The 24,476-nt window shown below is 49.0% G+C and overlaps 1 protein-coding gene across 7 annotated transcripts in view; it reads left to right on the top strand.

Annotated features, from left to right (window-relative positions):
- The window catches only part of MPP2 (membrane palmitoylated protein 2), a 33,718-nt gene extending 20,011 nt beyond the window's left edge, over positions 1-13,707 (top strand). For all 7 annotated transcript variants that reach the window (XM_025362656.1, XM_025362658.1, XM_025362652.1 and 4 more), the window contains 10 exons: positions 5,536-5,688; positions 5,839-5,988; positions 6,366-6,593; positions 7,309-7,440; positions 7,549-7,654; positions 7,741-7,809; positions 8,047-8,208; positions 8,917-9,119; positions 9,495-9,623; positions 11,077-13,707. In XM_025362656.1, coding sequence (XP_025218441.1) covers positions 5,536-5,688; positions 5,839-5,988; positions 6,366-6,593; positions 7,309-7,440; positions 7,549-7,654; positions 7,741-7,809; positions 8,047-8,208; positions 8,917-9,119; positions 9,495-9,623; positions 11,077-11,253 — 1,509 coding nt within the window. In that variant the 3' untranslated portion in view covers positions 11,254-13,707. The remainder of the gene's footprint in view (positions 1-5,535; positions 5,689-5,838; positions 5,989-6,365; positions 6,594-7,308; positions 7,441-7,548; positions 7,655-7,740; positions 7,810-8,046; positions 8,209-8,916; positions 9,120-9,494; positions 9,624-11,076) is intronic.
- Positions 13,708-24,476: the final 10,769 nt, after the last annotated feature.

Here is a 24,476-nt window from a genome sequence, read left to right as displayed (position 1 = left end):
GAATGATTAAATGTTTAAAGTTTCCTCAGGGCTGTGAGGTCGAGCTTGGAGAGCTGTGCTTTCATATCTGTGGGTATAAAATGTCCAGGAGTGGCCACAGGAGGAGGAATGGATTAGCCCATGGTGGGAATGTCATTAAGTCAAAGATAAGAGGTAAGCAGCTTAAGAGGCACCCTGGCTTCCCCCTTGATCAAACACATCTCCTCGGAAAACTTGTCCTCCATCCATGGACCAGACGGTGCTAAAGTCAAAATGAGCGACCTCTCTAATGCTCACATCAGGACACCTGTGCCAGAGCTGGCTCCTGTTAACCCAAAAAAGCCATGCAAGGGTTGCCATGGTGAGATTGTTGCTGCCTGAGTACCTTTGTTTATTCTTGACACTCAGTTGTTGGGGCTTTGATTCCCAACATTGTCCTAGGCACGGGCTGATAGAGCCAGAGCTGGGATGCCTCCCTCACTCTGGGGCTCCATGGGCTGGGCCCAGCTAAATGACCCAGCTAAATAGGGTTCTGTGGAAGACCAACCCTCTGGGGCTTTTTCCTGTCCCCAAATGCTACTCCTTTGCCCCATTAGTTGTCTGTTTCCCCAGTAGGTTGTGGGTGTCAGTCTAAAATGCTGCCCACCTGCCAGAGGATAGTTTAGGAGGCTATGGGGCCATGTGGGGTGCTGTTCCCTGGCCTGTTTGGGGAAGGAGAAAGCAGAAAGGATCTAACCTTTATTGAGCACCTGCTGTGTGGTGTGCCAGGCACTGTGTCCATCTCACCAAATTCTCACAGCAGTCCTGTGAGGTGCTATTCAAATCTTACCATCTCATGGCTAAACAAATGTTCTATTATGAAAAAATTTAAAAATATATCCTGAACCTCTATCACCTAGCACCCCACTTCAACATTTAATAAGTCATGCATAATCTTATTTCATCCATACCTTCATCCACTTCCCTCTCTCCTCCGTTGTTTTGGAGTACATCTCAGCCATAATAGATTGCATCTGTAAGTGTTTCATTGTGTACATAAACTACTGGGCTCAACTGAAAAGGATTCTTTTAAAAAGTTATACTACTATTCTTACACCTAAAAAAAATCAAACAATAGTTTTCTTGTGAATTTTTTAAATTAAACAAATTTTAAAAAATAGAGATGGGGTCTTACTGTCTTGAACTCCTGGGCTCCAGTGATCCTCCTGCCTTGGCCTCCCAAAGTGCTGGGATTACAGGTATGAGCCATTGTGCCCGGCCATGAATTTTTAATAAATGGTATTAGAACATCTGGATAGTAATTTTGAAAGATATCAAAGTATATTTATTCCTCACATCATATATCAGAATAAACTCCAAGCAGATCAGAGATCTCTATGTGAAAATATAAATCATACACATCCTAGAAGAAAACAAGGCTCTGTATATGGGAAAAGCCCTCCCTTAAAACAAAACAAGAAAACAAAAAACTATGCCTAAAAATTCAGATGCATGAAAGATTATTACATTCACCCACATTAAAAACAATTTTATTTTTGAGCCAAGGTCTTGCTCTGTCACTCAGGCTGGAGTGCAGTGGTGCAGACAGTGCTCACTGCAGCCTCAATCTCCTGGGTTCAAGTGATCCTTCCACCTCAGCCTCCCAAGTAAGAGTAGCAGGGACCTCAGGTACATGCCACCATGCATTAAAATGAGCATTAAAAATGCTCAGGTGCATTTTAAAAATATTTTGTAGCAACAGGGGCTCGCTATCTTACCCAGGCTGGTCTTGAACTCCTGGGTTCAAGCAGTCCTCCCTCCTCGACCTCCCAAAGTGCTGGGATTGCAGGTGTGAACCACCGCACCTGACCTAAAGTTTTTTTTTTGCCTGTGAAAACACCACAAGCAGAGTCAAAAGACAAGTGGCAAACTGGGGGAAGTGATTTGCAAGAGATATCACAAAGGACTAGGACTAATTTTCCCAATAGAGAGAAAACATTTTTTAAAATAGGGAAAAGAATAAAAACCAAGACCTGACAGAAAAATTGGGAAACACATGAGTAGACAGTTCACAGAAAAGTATATACAGATGGCTCTTAAACATATGGAGAGATGTTTGACTTCACTCATAATAAGCAAAATGCAAAGTAAGCCCCACTGAGAGATCATTTCTCCTCCATGTGATTGGCAGACATGCAAATGTTTGATCAACACTCTGGTGGTGAGCTTCAAGAATATCCCTCATACAGTGCTAGCAGGAGGACAAACTGGCCCAAGTCCCATGGAGGGGAATTTGTCAATATCTAAGAAAATTACGTATGTATTTATTACTTGACCCAGCAAGACTTCTAGGAATTTACATGGACGATCTCCACAGATATAGAATACTATGCCAGAGTCATTTACTGCAACATTATTTGCAATAGCAAAGTATTAGAAACAACCTAAATACCCATGGAGATGGTTGAATAAATTACAGGAATCCAGTCATGCAATGGAGTCAAATGCAGTAATTAAAATAATAAGATGGGCACGGTGGTTCACGCCCGTAATCCCAACCCGGGAGGCAGAGGATGCAGTGAGCTGAGACCACGACACTGCACTCCATCCTGGGTGACAAAGTAAGACTCTGTCTCAAACAAACTAAAAATAATAATAAAGGAAGATCTCTATGCAGTTTCATGGAGTGATTTCTATGGCATATTTTTAAATAAAAAGCCAGAAAACCAAATCAGTTAAATAAACAAAAGCCCCAGGGTGTCAAAGGGTATATACAGTGTTCTATGTTTTATGTAAGAAAGGGCAATTTATTTATTTATTTAGAAACAGAGTCTTGCTCTGTTGCCCAGGCTGGAGTGCAGTGGCGCAATCTCAGCTCCCTGCAACCTTTGCCTCCCAGGTCCAAGTGATTCTTGTGCCTCAGCCACCTGAGTAGCTGGGATTACAGGCGTGTGCCACCATGCCTGGCTAATTTTGTATTTTTGGTAGAGATGGGGTTTTACCATGTTGGTCAGGCTGGTCTCGAACTTCTGACCTCAGGTGATCCTCCTACCTCGGCCTCGCAAAGTACTGGGATTACAGGCGTGAGCCACCTTGCTTGGCCTTTAGTGGTGATTTCTGAGATTTTGATGCACCCATCACCCAAGTAGTGTACACCGTACTCAGTGTGTTGTCTTTTATCCCTTATGCCCCTACTACCCATCTCCGCTGATTTTTACTTAATAGATTTGTGATAGGTAGTAGCAGTTGTATAGCAATTCTGAAACTGCTTTGAATATTGAAGGACAGAACAAATAAGTAAATATATTGATGTTATTGGGAAATAAGTTCTCACTGAAGGAGAAGGGAGACACAAATATGGAATGGGGGAAGATGAGAAAAATCCTTTAGAGTTTGATTTTATTTGGAGCCATCAGTATCTACTAATGACTGCCAAAGAAATGATGCCCAGAAACAATGGGTACTGAGTGCCCACATCTTGGTTTCTAAATACTATCCCCTGCTAAAAGGAATCAGGGTTCCTTGGAGAAATTGCTGATTCCAGACCTGGGGTAGGGAAGATATCAAATGAGCCTGTGCCAGAAGGGAAGGAGATGCTCAAGGACTGATGGGAACATGTCAGCAGGACAGAGGTGTGAATGGGGCTCCCACTGGACAAATTTGGGATAAACTGCATCAATGAAGATAGTGATCGTAATGGATTAGAACACATGAAATAAAAAAAAATTCATAGTGATATCATGAGAGAGAGAAGGAGAGAAAGAGGAGTAGGGTGGTAGAGAGAAAAGAGATTTTTTTTTTTTTTTGAGACAGAGTTTTGCTCTTGTTGCCCAGGCTGGAGTGCAATGGCACGATCTCGGCTCATTGCAACCTCTGCCTCCCAGGTTCAAGCAATTCTCCTGCCTCAGCCTCCTGAGTAGCTGGCATTACAGGTGCCCAGCACTACCCCCGGCTAATTTTTTGTATTTGTAGTAGAAATGGGGTTTCACCATGTTGGCCAGGCTGTTTTGCAAACTCCTGACTTCAGGTGATCCACCTGCCTTGGCCTCCCAAAGTGCAGGGATTACAGGCGTGACCCACTGTGCCTGGCTGAAAAGCTCATTCTTATAGTAGAATGCCAATAAATGTAGAAGGAATGATAGGAATTAGGTAATCACTATTTTGCAACCTCCAGTATAATAATTCATTTAGGCAAGGGTCATAAATTGATGCTGAATCCATTGGTGAAGGATTTTGGGGGAACAGAATAGTCACATAGTCTCAAAGTATGGGAAAGACACAAAGACACAAGATCACCTACGTAGAACTCTTGTCAAAAGGATTAACGTAAGTCTAATCATGAGGAAACAATCAACTAAATCTAGTGCTAAAGCATCCTAAAAACTACTGGCCTGGAGTCTAAAAATGTCTAGGCTGGGTGCAGTGGCTCACGCCTGTAATCCCAGGCTTTGGGAGCCTGAGGCGGGAGGATCGCTTGAAGCCCAGAGTCTGAGACCAGCCTAGGCAACGTAGTGAGACCCTGTCCCTACAAAACAAAAACAGAAACAAAAAAACAAAACAACAAATGTCCTGAAAGTCTAAAAGTTTTTGGGATTTGTTCTAGATTAGAGGAGAATAAAAAGATGTGTCAACCAAATACAACATATGATCATCAATTGGATCCTGAATCAGAAAAAAATAGAACTATAAAGGATACTTTTGGGACAAGAGTAGACATTTGAATATGGACTGTCTTACATAATATATTAATGAATCAATGTGCAATTTCTTGCAGGTGATAATGGTATTGTGGTTTATGCAGCAGAATGTCTTTGTTCCTATGAAATACATGCTGAAATACTTTGGGATAAAGTGGCTTGTGTTGTCTGCAATGATCTTTCAAAGATTCAGAGGGGAAAAAAAGGTCTTCATATATACTCTTGAAATGGAATTCCTTTCTTCCTGACCCACCTAACCTAACACTCCCCCCTGGGCTGGTCACTGGCAAAGGATTCCTTTTCCGTTTTCAGCGCACCTTGGTATGGAACCCGGAGCCAGCAGAGCGACAAATAGGTGTGGGGCCTGCTTCTGGCACCATGTACTGATTTCATGTCCCCTCATTCACTGGGAACACTGAGTTGAGAGCCTGGAGATGCAAGTTCAAGTCCTAGTGACCCTGGGAAAGTTATTCCACCTCCCTAACTTCCTCATCCGGGGCTTCAGGGTCTTCAAGATCCCACCCAACCATGATGTCCGGTGGAAGAAGCTATTTTTGAATGCCAATGCATATAGGGTCCTGGGAGCTGGAGACAATTTGGTAACTTCTAATGACCCTCTGTGGCAAGGGGATGGAAAGGAAAGTTTGTCCTTTGGTTTCTTCCTTCCCTAAAGTAGGTCTGAGTCATTTTGGGGAAGAAAGGAGATAGCAAGGAAAGAATGTGCACATGTGGGTATTATTGTGTGTCAGTGAGTGAGGAGCTGAAGCTGGGGGCTGGGGGTGGGGTGGGGAAAATGCCTGGGGACTGAGGAGGACCCTGCTTGGTGTCTCAGGGCTCCTGGGGAAGCTCCTAGCCACACCTGTTCTGCGTCCATCCCCAGGCCCATGAGAGGCTGGAGGAGACGAAGCTGGAGGCCGTGAGAGACAACAACCTGGAGCTGGTGCAGGAGATCCTGCGGGACCTGGCACAGCTGGCTGAGCAGAGCAGCACTGCTGCCGAGCTGGCCCACATCCTCCAGGAGCCCCACTTCCAGGTTCCTGGCCGCTGGGGCTGGGGTGAGGGAGCAGGAGGCGGGTGGACCGGGGCATGCTGCTGTTGGAGGGGCCGGCAGGAAGTTGGAGCTGGGATGAGAAGAGACCTGGGGCACTGCCCCATTGTCCCTTCTTTTCCTACCACCCCCTAGTCCCTCCTGGAGACGCATGACTCTGTGGCCTCAAAGACCTATGAGACACCACCCCCCAGCCCTGGCCTGGACCCTACATTCAGCAACCAGCCCGTACCTCCCGACGCCGTGCGCATGGTGGGCATCCGAAAGACAGCCGGAGAACATCTGGTGAGGACTGGGCAGGGCCAGAGGCGGGGCTGGTGAGGGTGGGGGATTGAGAATAACCAATGAGGGGACAAAAAAAGGCCAAGCGTGGTCTGAAGATGAAGATGGGGCCAGCTTTGTGCAGGGAAGGGCCCATGCAGACCCAGGAGACCATAGACACTGCACACTCACCTGTGTCCGCATCTCTCCAGTCTGCCCGCTTCCGCCCGCCATTAGTACCTGCTCTAAGTGAAGAATTTAGGCAGAAGGATGGAGGACGACTTTGTGAGTGCGGGGGTGGGTGGGTGGGGACAGGAATGGAGGTGCTATTAGAAGAGTATTTGAAGATTCTGACTTGGAGCAATCGGGTCCTCATCTTACACTCTCCCTCTGACCTCCAGGGCGTAACGTTCCGCGTGGAGGGCGGCGAGCTGGTGATCGCACGCATTCTGCATGGGGGCATGGTGGCTCAGCAAGGCCTGCTGCATGTGGGTGACATCATCAAGGAGGTGAACGGGCAGCCAGTGGGCAGTGACCCCCGTGCACTGCAGGAGCTCCTGCGCAATGCCAGTGGCAGCGTCATCCTCAAGATCCTGCCCAGCTACCAGGAGCCCCATCTGCCCCGCCAGGTGGGCCCCTCCACCAGCCCCTCTCTCAGCAGAAGGCCCAAGGGATGGCCAAGCCTCCTGGCTGTCAGGGTTGCAAGTCTCACTGAGGCCCTCCTCTCCTACTGGTTTCCTCCAGGGGAGATGAGGGTGGGACCTGCAGCCCAGGGGCAGCTGACTGCAGCCGCTGACAGGCCTCTGCCTCTGCTGCACCTGCACGTGCTCCCGCATTGGCCGGCATTATGCATGCAGCCACAGCCTGGGGTACCAGAGTGTATGAGAGAGCGCCTGCATCGTGGTCTGCGTTCTTCACATGTTTGTGCGCATGCGCAGGGTGGGTGGCGTTGTCGTATGTCCTGGACAACTGTCTCCTAGTTGGTGGATTCTGGGGGTCTGGCTGCTCTATCTACCTCTCCTATTGGCTCTCTCGCCCTCTGCCAGAGCCCTTCTCCAAGGGTAGAGGGTGAGTGGAGGGAGGGATCCAGGATTAGATGCCAGGGTCCTGTCCCCTACTTGGTGGTCCCACATCCTTGGTCCTAAGATCTGAATCCTGTAGTACTAGATGTGAAGGGAGGTTGGCACCAGGGAGGCACATGGGCAGGCCTGGAGGCATCACTCCTGCAGGGGGACAGTTCCATTTCCCCTTGTGTCTTTGTGAAAAGAGGGGGCACGGGGTAGACCTCCACCTGCAGCCTTCTACTGCCCCTTCCCCCGACCCTTTGCTGATTCCTGGGCCCAGGTATTTGTGAAATGTCACTTTGACTATGACCCGGCCCGAGACAGCCTCATCCCCTGCAAGGAAGCAGGCCTGCGCTTCAACGCTGGGGACTTGCTCCAGATCGTAAACCAGGACGATGCCAATTGGTGGCAGGTGAGCCCCGGGCACCCCTGCATCTCTCCAGGTGTGGTACATGGGAGGGCAAGGGCACAGGGAGGGGTCCTCTTGCTCAGGCAGATCTTGGTCTCATGTCCGTTTCAGGCATGCCATGTTGAAGGGGGCAGTGCAGGGCTCATCCCCAGCCAGCTGCTGGAGGAGAAGCGGAAAGCGTTTGTCAAGAGGGACCTGGAGCTGACACCAAACTCAGGTAGGAGGTTCCCCCCTACCCCACATCTCCAATCTGGGATCCGACAGGGCCCTGTCTGCCTCACTCACCCATCTCCCTATGGCCAGGGACCCTATGCGGCAGCCTTTCAGGAAAGAAAAAGAAGCGAATGATGTATTTGACCACCAAGAATGCAGGTGGGTATCAGAGTGTCCCCCCCTTTGTCCTCCTCTAACATGGCTTGCCTTTCCCTGTCCCCACGCATCACCCGTGAAGATGTGTGCCTGGCTCAGATGCTGCCAGCCGTGTCCCTAGGCCCTGCTCGACTCCCCCTTGCTCCCCTGTTCTAAGCCCTCTTGCCCTCAGCCTCCCTGAGAGCTCCGCCCCTCCCTCACCGTGCAGCCTGGTGAGCAGCGCCATCTCCCTGTGTCCAGAGTTTGACCGTCATGAGCTGCTCATTTATGAGGAGGTGGCCCGCATGCCCCCGTTCCGCCGGAAAACCCTGGTGCTGATTGGGGCTCAGGGCGTGGGACGGCGCAGCCTGAAGAACAAGCTCATCATGTGGGATCCAGATCGCTATGGCACCACGGTGCCCTGTGAGTGGGAGCTGGGCCCTGCTGAGTCGGGGACAGGGAGCAGGGGCTCCCCTGGGGGCCAGGGCTGAGCCTACCGAATGGGCATCTTCATGGGCGCCAGGCCAGCTGGTACCTTTGGGTGTACGGGTTGGGGTGCACGCCCTCTGTGGGTAGGTAGGGGAACTTCAGGCTCAGGAAGGATGAGGGAGGTGTGCTGCCAACAGGTGGCCTAGTGGGCTGGGCTGGCGTCCCCTTTCCTTCTCTTGTTTCACTTGCTAAAAGCCGTGAAGAAAGTGAGTGCCCAGCTGTGCACCCGGGTGAAACCGGCTATGAGCTGTGTATGTGTAGCCTTGTGGAAGACAGGACTTCTTAGTGGCAGAACCAGCGGGGGTGGGGGAAGCTCCTGGCTGCCAGAGGCAGGACTAAGAGCGCTGCCCTGGTCTGCTTGGCTCTTGCTGTGTGGCTTTGGGCTGTACATTGCCCTTTCTGTACCTCAGCCTCTCATCTGTGGGCTCTGGGTTAGACCAAGGTTACCACCTCATGTCTCTGTGTGTGCCAGTGGGAAGGGTGGGGGGCAGGTGTGTGCAAAGGCAGCAGTGCTGGCAAGATGAGGGGCAGACTGCACCCCCAAGACTGGGAAACGGGGGCTTGGGTAAGTGTGCGTATATGTGTCTGAGGCACTGTGACCTGCCCGTGCCCATTCGGCCCAACCTGCCCCCATCCCCCTAGACACCTCCCGGCGGCCCAAAGACTCAGAGAGGGAAGGTCAGGGTTACAGCTTTGTGTCCCGTGGGGAGATGGAGGCTGACATCCGTGCTGGGCGCTACCTGGAACATGGCGAATACGAGGGCAACCTGTATGGCACACGTATTGACTCCATCCGGGGCGTGGTCGCTGCCGGGAAGGTGTGCGTGCTGGATGTCAACCCCCAGGTACTGCCACTCTGCTCCTTCCCAGCCTGCCCAATGTCCTCTCTGCTGCCTCAGTGCTCCCCCATAGTTCCAGGTACCTGTCACCTGAGCACACCCATGTACCCCCTCTGCCCTCAACTACTGCTTGAAACCCAGCCTACCTGGAACCTTTCTCAGCCTTCCAGAGCCCCCACTCCTCCTCTAGTCTCCTCCAGTCACCCCAGCCACCTGCCAGCTATTTGTCGTTTGTCCCAGGACTCATGTCCCAGACCCCTAGGCACCCTTTTCCACCCACTCCCAAGTGCCCACCCCAACCCCAGTCACCCTCACAGCCTTTCTCTGGTTCCCAGGACAGACATGGGGATATGCTCCCTACCCTACCTTCTCCTTCTGCAGGCGGTGAAGGTGCTACGAACGGCTGAGTTTGTCCCTTACGTGGTGTTCATCGAGGCCCCAGACTTTGAGACCCTGCGGGCCATGAACAGGGCCGCGCTGGAGAGTGGAGTGTCCACCAAGCAGCTCACGGTGAGGGCTCTGAGGTGTGGGGGAGGCGTCCAATGGCTGCCTAGGGTGGTGGGGGACAGGCCTGAGCTGACAGAGAGGGAGAAGGAGGTGGTGTTGGGGAGGGACAGGGGCCTGCTCCAGTTATCGGTGAGGCAGGACGTGGTCCCCCACTGCGTAGATGTGGAACGGGAGGTCTGAGAGAGGAAGTCCAAAGTCTCAGAGTGAGCCAGGCACACAGCTAGCCTGGGACACATGTGCTTCTGACTCCAGGCCCCCAGCTCAGCCCACTCTGCAGGGGCAGAAAGCTGGCCAGAGAGAGTTTCAGAGGGCCAGTGGAAGAGGTGGGCAGGAGGTGGGCCAGGTGAGCTTGGGTTGCTTATAGCTGGGGGGAAGCTGAAAGGTAGGAGAAAGCCAGAGGCGGGAAGGCTGGCTGGAGGGGTGAGTCAGTGTAAGAGAGCAGGCAGTGCCTGGAGGAGAGGCTTCAAGCCTGCATTGCAGGACTCCAGCCCCTTCTTCCTTCCTCCCTGTGTCTTGCTGCGCCTTCCCAGGAGGTGGAGGGTTTGCAGAGCTCTGAGCGCAGGGGTCCCTCTGCTGGCCATGCCTGGTGCTGCTGCACTCAGGCCCCGGGTACAAAAGGTACAAAAAGGTCACACAGACAGTCAGTGGCTAAACAGGGTCTGCCTGACTCTCAAGTCAGTGCTCCCTCAAGTCTGACTAGGCTGCCTTACCTATGCAGCATGACAGGCTGGTACCAGGGCAATCCACAAGTACCCAGGACAACCCCACCCTCTAGCATGGCTGGGGCCCAGAAGAGGCTGTCTAGGCTGGCACCCTTCTGCCAGTGACCCCCTTAGGAGCTCTGGACCCTTGCCTGATTCCCATTTTGGGCACCTCCTCCTTGGCAAAAGGTGTGGCCAACCGGAGCTGCTGGGATATAGCTAGCTTCAGCTTATTTAAGTCAGTTGTCAAGTACCCTTCCCCACCCCTGCCCAGCCAGCTTCCACTGGGTCGAGGGTGGGGTTGTCCTGGGTACTTGTGCCCTGGTACCAGCCTGTCATGCTGCATAGGTAAGGCAGCCTAGTCAGACTTGAGGGAGCACTGGCTTGAGAGTCAGGCAGACCCTGTTTAGCCACTGTCTGTGTGACCTTTTTGTACCTTAATTTTCTGTTATAAATGGGGAAGAATTAATCCTACTTTGCAAAGCTGTAGTGAAGATTATGTGGCATGCAAAGCATTTAGGGGTGTGATTGGCAGTTACTAAAGCTTATTTCCTCCCTGTCACTCATCATCTGTTTGTGGTCGATGGTGAGCCACTTTGAGGCAAACAGAGAGGGGCCCCCCCTCCCTCCCTAGCCAGGGAGTCCACACCAGGGTTGGGCTTTGGGGAGGGGGAGTGGGGGAGCTGTAGCTCCTTCTGACAGTGGGGGTGAGTTGTAGGTACTGACTGTAGGGAGGTCCCCTTGTGCCTGGGCAGGAGGCGGACCTGAGACGGACAGTGGAGGAGAGCAGCCGCATCCAGAGGGGCTACGGGCACTACTTTGACCTCTGCCTGGTCAATAGCAACCTGGAGAGGACCTTCCGCGAGCTCCAGGCGGCCATGGAGAAGCTACGGACAGAGCCCCAGTGGGTGCCTGTCAGCTGGGTGTACTGAGCCTGTTCACCTGGTCCTCAGCCCACTCTGTGTTGAAACCCAGAACCTGAATCCATCCCATTCCTGACCTGTGACCCCCTGCCACAATCCTTAGCCCCTATATCTGGCTCTCCTTGGGTAATAGCTCCCAGCAGGCCCTAAGTCTGGCTTCAGCACAGAGGCGTGCACTGCCAGGGAGGTGGGCATTCATGGGGTACCCTGTGCCCAGGTGCTGCCCACTCCCAATGCCCATTGGCCACCAGATATCTCTGAGGGCCAAGCCATGCCCAGGAATGTGTCAGAGTCACCTCCATAATGGTCAGTACAGAGAAGATAAAAGCTGCTTTGGGACCACATGGTCAGTAGGTACACTGTCCCTTGCCACCCCTCCCCAGTCACACTCCTCTGGACTGGCCATACCCACCCCATTCCTGGACTCCTTCCACCTCTCACCTCTGTGTCGCAGGAGCAGGCCTTGGGCTGTTTCCATGTGGCCAGGGGAATGCATGTCCCACTGGCAGCCAGACAGGCCTGGGTGGTGGTGCCAGCCTGGTGCCATCTTGAAGGCTGGAGGAGTCAGAGTGAGAGCCAGTGGCCACAGCTGCAGAGCACTGTAGCTCCCAGCTCCCTCAGAAAGGGGCAGGGTCACAGGGCAGATGCTGCTCGGTCCCTCCCTCATCCACAGCTTCTCACTGCCGAAGTTTTTCCAGATTTTTCCAATGTGTCCTGACATGTCAGCCCTGCTCCCCACAGGGCCAAGCTGGCAGGGGTCAGTGGGCTCAGCCCAGGTAGGTGCAGGATGGAGGGCTGAGCCCTGTGACAACCTGCTGCTACCAACTGAAGAGCCCCAAGCTCTCCATGGCCCACAGCAGGCACAGGTCTGGGTTCTGTGTCCTTGACCTTGGTCCATTTTGGTTTTTTCTCTAGCCAGGTCCAGGTAACCCACTTGCATCAGGGCTGCCGGGTTGGAGGGGCTGAGGAGGAGTTCAGAGGGGACCTTGGGAGCCTGGGCTTGAAGGACAGTTGCCCACCAGGAGGTTCCTCACACACAACTCCAGGGGGCACCATTTACACTGTAGTCTGCACAGCCTGTGGTTCCATGTGCATGCTTGGCGCCTGTCTGTGCCTCTGGCACTGGGGTGTATGTATATGTATGTGCGTGTTGCGTGTGTGTGTGTGTGTGTGTCAGGTTTAGTTTGGCGAGGAAGCAAAGGATTGTTTTGTTTTGGAGGTCTTTCTTTGGGGCCCCTTTCTGGGGGTTCCTCATCAGCCCTCATTTCTTATAATACCCTGATCCCAGACTCCGAAGCCCTGGTCCTTTCCTGATGTTTTCTCCCTTGTCCTATTGTCCCTCTACCCTAAATGCCCCCCTACAAAACTTGGGGAGGGCAGTTTTGTAAAATAGGAGACTCCCTTTAAGAAAGAATGCTGTCCTAGATGTATTTGGGCATCTCATCCTTCATTGTTCTCTGCATTCCTTCCGGGGTGAGCCTGTCCTCAGAGGAGACAACCTGGGACACCTCAAGTCCAAACCCCTGTGCCTCCCAGTTCTTCCAAGTGTCTAACTAGTCTTCTCTGCAGCGTCAGCCAAAGCTGGCCCCTGAACCACTGTGTGCCCATTTCCTTGGGAAGGGGAAGGAGAATAAACAGAATATTTATTACAAATGTTAGAATATATTTCTTATACTAGGAATCTCATTTGCATTTGCATAGAGTATACACATGGGGTGGAAAGGCCAGGCCTGCCCCCATCTCGTTGGTGTGCCTCTGCATATACTACACACTCATCTTCCTGCTCCTCTTTTCCCTTGATCAGTGTCCTTTCATCCTAGTTCAGCTGTCCCTTGCATCACCCTCAGCCTAAGGGAGTGGGAAGGAAATGGGGTGTTTTCCTGCTGACTTGAGGCTATGGGGTCACTTGCCACTTCCTAGCTTCCCTGGGGGACTTGAGGGTAGAGGCAGGGGAAGATTTGTTGTTGCAGCTGCCTCTGCCCCCTTGGTCCAAATGACCATCATCTCTGATGGAGATGGGTTGGGTACCTGGCCCTCATGGCACCCTCACTGCTAGTGATGCCAAGGGGCAGGCCTGGAGCCCTTCCCTCCTGTCTCTTCTCAGTCCTTCCTCTCTGAACAGCCTCCTACCTCCCCTGCCTGAGCCACACTCCACAGCCCTCCCAGGTACCTATCAAGTGGGAGCAGAGGCTGTCAGTCCTTGGCTCACCTGGGACAGGGCTGGGGCTGGGTTGGAACAGGTGTGTGTGCCCACCACATTAGCTCTGTGACTCTTCTCCCTCCCTGCCATTGTGGACTCTTGTATTTGAGGGACCTCAGGAGAGTGAGGACCCTACCATCCACTGTCCATGTTCAGTCCCAGCCCCAGTGCCCTTCCTCTGTCCCCTCCCTCAGCCATCCAATTCTTGAGTTTTCTCACTGACTGGTTTTTTCTTTTCCTTGGATTAAATGTGAAAGCAAAGGCTTCTGGCTCTGCTTGTCTTTGGTTGGGGTTGGTGGATGGCTTTGGGAGCAAGTGAGAGCTGGGGAGCACAGCACAGATGACTCTAGAATGGAAGTCAGAGTGACATGTCTTGTTTTCTGCAATGTCTTCCTTTCCTGTCTTGCCCCTGCACACTTCCCTTCCCCAGAAGATGCTCCTTCTAAGTGCTCGTACCCAAGGACACGAACAGACATTTCTCAAAACAAGACATACAAGTGACAATGTATGAAAAAGTGCTTAATGTCACTAATCATCAGAGAAATTCAAACCAAAACCATGATGAGTTACCATCTCACACCAGTCAGAATGGCTATTATTAAAAGGTCAAAAAATAAGATGCTGGTGAAGTTGCAGACAAGAGGGAGTGCTTATACCCTATTGGTGAGAATGTAAATTAGTTCAGCCCCTGTGGAAAGCAGTTTGGAGATTTTTCATAGCACTACCATTCATTCCAGCAATCCCATCACTGGGCATCTACCCAAAGGAGAAGAAATCATTTCACCAAAAAGATACCTGCACTGGTGTGATTGTCACTATGGGACTGAACGTAGGACGAACGCCACTTGTGACAGTTACTATGGGACTGAACAAAAGAGGATGAACACAGAAATGAAAACTTAACACAAAATAATCTGCTTTAAAGAAGGAGTCATTGCTTTTGCTTCTAGTGAGCAAGGGCCCTGAGCTTCCACAGCCCTCCATATTTATTGGGCAGAAAGAGCAGGGAGGAGCAGGTAACCATTGGTCAGCTGCTTGATTTATCACAGGTTCACATAATTGCTAACAGGCTTCAGGTATGCCTGCAGATAATCACAAACACTGCACCTGGGGCGTGACTGCCCTCAGCATTCCTTCTGGACAGCAGACACAGTTTGCCAGTATTCTGCATTTATGAGAACAGTTTGCTGTTTGCTCATATAGCCTTCAGTGGTATACTGAGTTGATCACGACCCTCCTTCTTTTGGCCTCCAACATCTCCCCCTTTTTGTTTTTATATTAATTGAACAAAATCTGTCCTCATGTTATGGGGGTTGATGTCAGTGTGGCTCTGGTCAGTCCTCATTCCGTCTTCACATTCAGATTCAACTGACTCATGGCTCGTACCAGGGGAACCAGGCCCATGGTTGGGATCCATGGTTCCCTCCAGTCTCCTGTTCCATGGCTGCACACACCTTGAGGGCACCCACATGGTTTGTCCATCTCCTGTAAAAACACAAGCATACCCTTGTCCCCACGTTGATAAATCTATAGGCAGTGGGAAACATATTTTGAGGTTCCTTAATTCTTTTCCTACAAAATGCTGACATAACGTTAGGACTGCTGAGCACGCCTTGGGGTAAAACTTTCCATTGATAATGAAAAACAGGCTTTCTCCAACAGAAGGCACAGAAAACAACTTGAGGCTTATCCTTCTCATGTAAGGTATAGAAAAAAAAATCTCCAAGATCCATTACTGCAAGAGGCCAGTCTCTTGTTCCTGTATCCATAAGCCCACACAACTTCTTTTCTTTAATTTGCACTGCACAAGTGGGTCTACTAGATGCTATTGGTTGTGATGAATAAATTTCCCTCCTAGTTGTACTTCCAAATCCTTGATTCCCTTGTTTCTTCTTTCGTCAAGAAGGGTGTAATTCGCAGGGGATAAGCAACAGATGAGCAATATGTTCTCCCAGTTCAAAAACCCAAAGATCTTGTAACATTACCACTACTTGAATTTCTTCTTCATAATCTGAATCAACAACTCCTGGGACTACAGTAATGCCCTGTAAGTTAAGACAGCTTTTGCCTAAAATTAATCCCATGTATTCTGTTGGCAAAGGTCCACAAATACCAGTGGGAATCTTGGTGGGTTTGTCTCCTCCAACTAACGTAACGCATTCTCTGACTGGGAGATCCAATCCTGTGCTTCCAGGTGTTCCTGGGGAGGGGGAATCAATGTGCCTTCCGAAACCCACCCCTGAAACGGAGTTGTGTCCTGGACTGGGGATGCCCTCATTGTTTGAGGTGCCCGGGTTCAGGCCCCCTTGTCATTTCCCCACAGGGGGGTGCTGTTTTGATGAAAATTTGAATGGCATTGATTAGCCCAATGATTTCCTTTATTGCAACAAGGGCAAAGTCCTGGTGTTTTTGCTATTGCGGGGGAGGGAACTGTGTTATGAGATCCCTTCTTTCTGGAGATCTGACGGCATTCTTTTTTGAAATGTCCAATTTTTCCACAATTATAACATTTTTCCACTTTAGGGTTTGACCCTTGGCTCCTTTTAGGTTTATCAGCTACTAAATTAGCCACTGCTTGAGCCAACATTGTAGAGCGATGAAGCTCAATTTCCCACATCTTGACAAGCTCTGAGAAAATTTCCTAAGCTTCTTGTACATCTCACAGGTGCCAGTGCATGTTTACAATCCACGTTTGCCTTCTCAAAGCCAAAGTTAAAGTTAGTATTTCTGCAGCCACAAAAGAAGATGGTACAGGCCAATCTTCAGCCTCCCTCTCCTGTTCACCACCCTCGATAGGTGCTGTGGGTGGGGCACAAAATTCTTTCAAATTTTGAAATAATGACAAAAGGACAGTACAGACCAAACTCCAAACAGAAAAAACAGAAATAATGAACAAATTCTTCCCATGTTACCCTGATTCAGAAACTTCCCACTCCCAGTACCTCTTTAGGTCACTGACCTTATATCCACTGCCGGCAGACTCGTCCTGGGGTTTCTCGTTCATCTGGTCAGTTTCACTTTCTCTGCTCCAGCAGACGTTCCTCGTTCATGTCCCTGTCTGTCCCTGTCTGTCTCTGCTAATCTCTACTAGTCCCTGCAAGTCCCTGCTAGTCTCTATCTGTCCCTGTCTGTCCCTGTCCATCTCTGTTTGGGTGCCACTTGTGACAGTTACTACGGGACTGAACAAAAGAGGACGAACGCAGAAATTAAAACTTAAGACAAAAGAATCTGTTTTAAAGAAGGGGTCAGGGGGCTCCTTGCCTCTAGTGAGCAAGGGCCCTGAGCTTCCACAGCCCTCCATATTTATTGGGCAGAAAGAGCAGGGAGGAGCACGTAACCATTGGTCAGCTGCTTGATTTATCACAGGTTCACATGATTGCTAACAGGCTTCAGGTATGCCTGTAGATAATCACAAACACTGTGCCTGGGGCGTGACTGCCCTCAGCATTCCTTCTGGGCGGCAGACGCAGTTTGTCAGTTTTTTGCCAACATTCTGCATTTATGAGAACAGTTTGCTGTTTGCTCATATAGCCTTCAGTGGTATACTGAGTTGATCACGACCCTCATTCTTTTGGCCTCCAACACACTTGTATGCTTATCGTAGCACTATTCACCATAGTAAAGACAATGAATCAATTTAGGTGCCCATCAGTGGTGGATTGGATAAAGAAAATGTGGTACATATACACCATGGGATACAGTGTAGCCATAAAAATAATGAAATTGGCTGGGTGTGGTGGCTCACTCCTGTACTCCCAGCACTTTGGGAGGCAAAGGCAGGTGGATCACCTAAGGTCAGGAGTTCAAGACCAGGCTGGCCAACATAGTGAAACCCTGTGGCTGCCAAAAATACAAAAATTAGCTGGGTGTGGTGGTGCACACCTGTAGTCCCAGCCACCCAGGAGGCTGAGGCAGGAGGATTGCTTGTATTGCAATCTGGGAGGCAGAGGTCACAATGAGCCAAGATCGTGCCACTGCACTCCAGCCTGGGTGACAGAGTGAGACTCCGTCTCAAAAAAAAAAAAAAAGAAATCATGTCCTTTGCAGTAACATGAATACAGCTGGAGGCCATTATCTGAAGCAAATTAACATAGAAACAGAAAATCAAATACCATATGCCCTCACTTCTGAGTGGGAGCTAAACATTATAGGTACACATGGACATAAAGATGGCAACAATAGACACTGGGGATGATGAGAGGAGGGAGGGAGGAAGGGAGACAAGGGTTGAAAAATGACATATTGGCCGGGCACAGTGGCTCATGCCTGTAATCCCAGCATTTTGGGAGGCCGAGGCGGGCGGATCTCCTGAGGTCGGGAGTTCAAGACCAGCCTGGCCAACATGAAAACCCACCTCTACTAAATATACAAAAATTAGCCAGGTGTGGTGACACACACTTGTAATCCCAGCTACTTGGGAGACTGAGACAGGACAATCTCTTGAACCTGGGAGGCAGAGATTGCAGTGAGCCAAGATCGTGCCATTGCACTCCCACCTAGGGGACAGAGCAAAACTCTGTCTCAAAAAAAAAAAGAAAAAAGAAAAAGAAAAAAAGAAAAAAGAGAGAAAAAAAGAAAAACGACATATTGACGACATATTGGGTTCTCTGTACACTATTTGGGTGACAGGTTCAATAGAAACTCAAACCTCAGCATCACACAACATGCCTATGTAACAAACCTGCACGTGTACCCCCTAAATCCAAAATTTAAAAAAAATGCCTGCACCCGGGTGTCTGCAAGCATTCATGGGGCTAGAGGACCCAGACACACTGTGGCTAATCCACTCAGCTCCACCTGGAACTTGTGCGGCCTCCAGCGGGTCCCTTTACCTCTCTGGGCTTCAGGTTCATCTTCTGTAACAGTGTCATGGACTCTTCCAGTGGTAACACTAGGATTGCTTCCAGGTGCTCAAAAACAGGGGACATAGGTGACATCAAAAGACCACCCAGGGACGATGTTTGGCAAATCCTTCAGGGTTAAGAGGTCAGCTTTCGGGCGAGGTGGCGGGCGCCTGTAGTCCCAGCTACTCGGGAGGCTGAGGCAGGAGAATGGCGTAAACCCGGGAGGCGGAGCTTGCAGTGAGCTGAGATCCGGCCACTGCACTCCCACCTGGGCGACAGAGCGAGACTCCGTCTCAAAAAAAAAAAAAAAAAAAAAAAAAAAAGAGGTCAGCTTTCTTTCTACCTGAGTTATTCAGCGGAACTGCGTGCCTCTCCTTTGGGATCATTGAGGATTCTCAGGAGCTTTGGCGGTTCCCTTCTCCTTGCAATGGCCAGATGAGCAACCACCCTTTGGGGAAGTGCAATGATTTCCCCAAAGCATCCATGGGGGTTCATATCACCTCATAGTTCTGATGGGAATTTGGCATTGATTGTTAAACACCTCTATTCCAAAGAGCCCCTGACCGTTCCTAGCACTAAGACTGTCTTTCTGATCAACTTCTCTTTTGGTCGCTTGCCTCCACCATGTTGCTAGGTCCTCTCTGTCCTCTCTTTTTTTCCTCTCGTTTCTGGACAACTTTCTTCCCATTTCCTGGGGGCATTCCTGGAAACTCAGTATTTCTCTACTAAGCAACTCTGCACTTGTATTTCTGTCCCAATCCAGTGGTTCTCAATTCTCGCTGCCTGTTAGGATCACCTGGGGGGCTAAAAAAAACAATTGCCCAGGCCCTTCTCCACATCAATTAGATCAGAAGTTCAGGAGGGGCCAACCCTTGTAACAACCACCACATCTCAGCAACTTAATACCTTTGTTACTCATTTCTTGCTCACATGACATCTCAGGTATATTGAGTGGTGCTACTAGCATTGATTCAGGGATCTAGCCTCTTTCTATCTTGTGACTTCATCTTTTTTTTTTTTTGAGTTGGAGTCTGTTGCCCAGGATGGAGTGCAGTGGTGCAATCTTAGCTCACTGCAACCTCCCCCTGCCGGGTTCAAGCAATTCTGCTGCCTCAGCCTCCCGAGTAGCTGGGACTATAGGCGTGCACCACCATGCCTGACTAATTTTTTGTATTTTTAGTAGAGACGGAGTTTCACCATGCTGGCCAGGCTGGTCTCAAACTCCTGACCTCGTGCTCTGCCCACCTCAGCCTCCCAAAGTGCTCAAAGTGCTGGGATTACAAGCGTGAGCCACTGCACCCAGCCAACACTATCTTTAATGAGTGGACTCCATAGACGTCATTGAAGAGGAAAATAGGCCTTTTTTTTTTTTTTTTTTTCCCTGAGATAGAGTCTTTGCTCTGTCACCTAGGCTGGAATTCAGTGGTATAATCATGGCTCACTGCAGCCTCAACCTTCCTGACTCAAGCGAACCTCCTGCCTCAGCTACTTGAGTAGTTGGGACTATGGGTAAGTGCCACTGCGTCTGGCTAATTTTTTTATTTTTTGTTGAGATGGGGTCTTTCTTTGCTTCCCAGGCTGGTTTTGAACTCCTGAGCTCAAACAGTTCTCCCGCCTTGGCCTCCCAAAGTTCTGGGATTACAGGCATCAGCCATCATGGCTGGCCCATGGTTTCTTTTAATTTGGTCTTGAGGTCTCTCTTGACAGTGGCCATAAGCTGAAACAGCAATTTTCTTTCTTTCTTTTCTTTTTTTTTTTTTTTTTTTTTGAGACCAAGTCTCTCGCTGTCACCCAGGCTAGAGTGCAGTGGCGTGATCTTGACTCACTGCAGCAGCCACCTCCTGGGTTCAAGTGATTCTCCTGCCTCAGCCTCCCGAATAGCTGGGATTACAGGCACGCACCACCATGCCCGGCTAATTTTATATGTTTAGTAGAGATTGGGTTTCACCATATTGGTCAGGCTAGTCTCAAACTCCTGGCCTCAAGTGATCCATTGGACTCAGCCTCCCAAAGTGCTGGCATCACAGGTGTGAGCTACTGCGCACAGTCTGAGATAGCAATTTTCTAGGAGAGCCCCAATCAGGGGAAAGTTAAGTTACAGTGTGTAGGTCAGATGAGACACAATGAGAAAGTTAAACCCAAATGCATGAAACAGAAGAAATTTATTACTTACAGTTTCCCAGAGACATTAGGGGCGTCTACTGGTTCCCAGTGGGAAGTCTGGAGGTGGCAAGGAGCTCAACCAGTGGGTGGGAGCAGGAGAGAGAGGGTGACGGACCTTGGGCCAAAGCCTTTATTGGAGTCCAGGAGTTTACTCAAGCAAGTTTCCCGTAGGGAGTTCTAATTGACGGGTTTAGAACAAGCAGGCACGAGTTCCGTGGAGTCATGCTGTGACTGTGAGGTAGTCACTGTGGCATATTTGCACAGTCCATGTGGGGTAAGAGGGTCAGTAGTACAAGTCAGATAGGTCGTATCTAGCTGTCTCATAGAGAGGTGGTCACCAGGAAGTGGTTGTATAAAGCAGGAACTGGGATCGACCATGTTGAGGAACTGCGAGAGGGCAGATACCTGAAAACTGTGGCAAGGATGACTAAGCCCTGCTTCTGATATGAGAAAGTCCATTTTATATGTAAAATGGATGCCAAGGCAACATAAAATCATAAGAATTCAATGCACCAAAAGAGGGCTTTCACCAAAGCCTGGTCATGCTGGCACCCTGATCTTGGACCTACAGCCTACAGAAATGTGAGAAATAGATTTCTGTTGTTGAGAAGCCACCAAAACTATAGCACTTTGTTATAGCAGCCCAAATTAAGATAAAGACCTAAATAAATAGAGTTATACTATATTCATGGGTTGGAATCAATGTTGTTCAGATGTCAATTCTCCCCAAACTGATCTATGTAATCAATGTAATCCCAATCAAAATCCTAGCAAGCTTTTTTTGGTACCAATTGATAAGCTGATGCTAAAATCCACATGGAAATCTAAAAGAGCAAAAACAATTTTGACAAAGAACGAAGCTGGAAGATTTATACTACTTGATTTTGAGACATATTATAAAGCTACAGCAATCAAGACAATGTATTATTGGCATAAAGATAGATAAATAGGTCAATAGAACAGAAAAGGCCAGAAACAGACCCACACAAATATGTTTAACTGATTTCAAAGTAGTGCAATATCAATTCAGTAAAGGAAGGACAAGGTAGTCTTTTTTTTTTTTTTTTGAGATGGAGTCTCTCTCGCTCTGTGGCCCAGGCTGGAGTGCAGTGGCCGGATCTCAGCTCACTGCAAGCTCCGCCTCCCGGGTTTACGCCATTCTCCTGCCTCAGCCTCCCGAGTAGTTGGGACTACAGGCGCCCACCACCTCGCCCAGCTAGTTTTTTGTATTTTTTAGTAGAGACGGGGTTTCACCATGTTAGCCAGGATGGTCTCGATCTCCTGACCTTGCGATCTGCCTGTCTCGGCCTCCCAAAGTGCTGGGATTACAGGCTTGAGCCACCGTGCCCGGCCTAAGGTAATCTTTTTAACAAATGGTGCTGGAATAGTTGGATATAGCCATACACAAAAAAAGGAAGAAGATGAAGGAAGAAAGGAGGAGGAGGAGAAGGAGGAGGAGGAGGAGGAGAGAAGAAGAAAAAGAAGAAGAAGAAGGAGGAGGAGGAGGAGGGGGAGGAAGAGGGGGAGGGGGAGAGGGAAGAGAGGGAGGGGGAAGGGGGAGGGGAGGGGGAGGGGGAAGGGGAGGGGAGGGGGAGGGGGAAGGGGAGGGGGAGGAGGAGGAGAAGGAGAAGGAGAAGGAGAAGAAGAAGAAAAAGAAGAAGAAGTTGTTCAACTCATACTCACACATATGTGAAAATTAACTCAAGTTCAATCACAAGTCTAAATGTAAAATCTAAAGCTATAACACTTCTAGAAGAAAACATAGGAGAAAATCTTTGTGACCTTGGGTTAGGCAAAGATTTTTTAGATACAACACCAAAAAGCATGATCCATAAAAGAAAAAATTGACACACTGAACTTCATCAAAATGTCAAACTTCTGCTCTGTGAAAGACATTGTTTTTTCCCCTTTTTCAGTGCAGTAAGCTAAGAAGACCTTTTTAAGAGAATGAAAAGACAAGTCACACACTGGGAGAAGATATCTGTAAATCACATAGTTGACGAAGGATTTATTTCTAGAATATATGAAGAGCTCTCAAAACTCAATAAAAATAGACGAAATATTTGAACAGAAATTTCACCAAAGAAGATAAATGGATGGCAAATTAGCACACAAAAAGATGCTCAAAGTCATTAGTTATCAGGGAGATACAAATTAAAGCTATAATTTTGGTGCAGTTTATACAATTATTAGAATGGTTAAAATGAAAAAGGCTGATAGTAGCGAGTGTCAGTGGAGGAACTGGAATTCTCCTACATGGCTGGTGGCAATGCAAAATGTTATGACCACTTTGGAAAGCATGAGCAGATACCTACCACATGGCCCAGATGTTCCACTCCGAGGTATTTACCCAAGAGAAGTGATAGCACGCAAAGACTTGTACATGAGTATTCATAGCAGCTCAATTTGTAATAGCCCCAGACTGGAGAGAACCCAAATGCCCATCGACTGGTGAATGAGGATGGGAGTGAGGCAGGATTACAAAGGGGCAGAAGAAAACTTTTAGGGGTGATGGATATATTCATTATCTTGATTGTGGTGACTGTTTCACAGGTATATACATAATACAAAACTTATCCAATAGTATAATCTAAACACGTGCAATTTATTGAATGCCAATTATGTTTTTTTTTTTTTTTTTTTTTAGACAGTTTTACTCTTGTTTTCCAGGCTGGAGTGCAGTGGTGCGGTCTTGGCTCACTGCAACCTCCACCTCCCGGTTTCAAGCGATTCTCCTGCCTCAGCCTCCTGAATAACTGGGATTACCGGCATGAACCACCATGCCCTGCTAATTTTTTATTTTTAGTGGAGACGGGATTTCACCATGTTGGCCAGGCTACTCTCAAACTCCTGACCTCAGGTGATCCGCCCGCCTCAGTGTCCCAAAGTGCTGGGATTACAGGCATGACCTAATGTGCCCATCCCCAGTTATACCTTAATAAAGCTGTTAAAAATAGTAATTAACAATGATGTTCAGTTTGTTGGGGAAAAAAAGAAAGAGAAAGGACAGAATTAAAAACTGGAAGACAATGGTCTGCAAGATAGGAGGGAGTGATGGGAGTTAAAGGGTTTGGGAATCCTATATTATTCAAGGAAAAATTAAGGATTGTGAGGATATTAACTGTAGTCTTTGTTGAAAATCTATGTATAATACCAAGTTCAAGATTCAAAATAGAGGCTATAACCTCCAAACTGTAGAAGGAGAAAGAATGGCATAAGAAAACAAAACTAGAACTTAGTCAATCCAGAAAAAGGCAAAAAAGACAATAAGGGAAGGGCCACTGGTTTTGTCTCTTCTGTCCCAGCCCGTGTGTCATTGCAGATGGGCAGATCTGCTGCTCTGCATCAGACTCAGGGCCTCGGCACTCACATCCAGCCCCATGGTGCCATCCCAGCTGTCAGCCTGAGGTGCTTGCTTGCCACACCTTGAAGTGATACTGGCAGAGAGCTCTTCCCTGCTCCTGGGAAGATTCCCCCAAAGCACATCACAGCCCCTTGCATGTCTTAGGCGCTTTCCACCTTCTCTGTTTCTGTTTTCTTTCCCCCTAGATGCACCTTCCTCGCCTACTTCCTGGATGAATTTACAAATTTCTCCTTAATAGACCTCAAGGGATTAGAATCATAATATCCAATTATTTGTTAAGAGTAGGGAGGGGAAAAGAGGCCTTAAATAATCCATTTTGGTGTTAAAATGTTTCTTTTTGTCCGGGTGCGGTGGCTCACACCTGTAATCACAGAACTCTGGGAGGCCGAGGTGGGTGGATCACCTGATGTCAAGAGTTTGAGACCAGCGTGGTTAACATGGTGAAACCTTGTCTCTACTAAAAATACAAAAATTACCCGGGCATGGTGGTGCACACCTGTAGTCCCAGCTACTTCGGAGGCAGGAGAATAGCTTGAACCCAGGAGGTGGAAGTTGCAGTGAGCGAGATTGTGCCATTGTACCCCAGCCTGGGCGACACAGCAAAAACTCCATCTCAAAAAAAAAAAAAAAAAGTTTCTTTTAAGGAAATAGCTGGACTGGT

The sequence above is a fragment of the Theropithecus gelada genome, chromosome 16 (assembly GCF_003255815.1).
Source record: "Theropithecus gelada isolate Dixy chromosome 16, Tgel_1.0, whole genome shotgun sequence".
NCBI lineage: Eukaryota > Metazoa > Chordata > Mammalia > Primates > Cercopithecidae > Theropithecus > Theropithecus gelada.
This window is presented reverse-complemented; position numbering and strand designations above follow the sequence as displayed.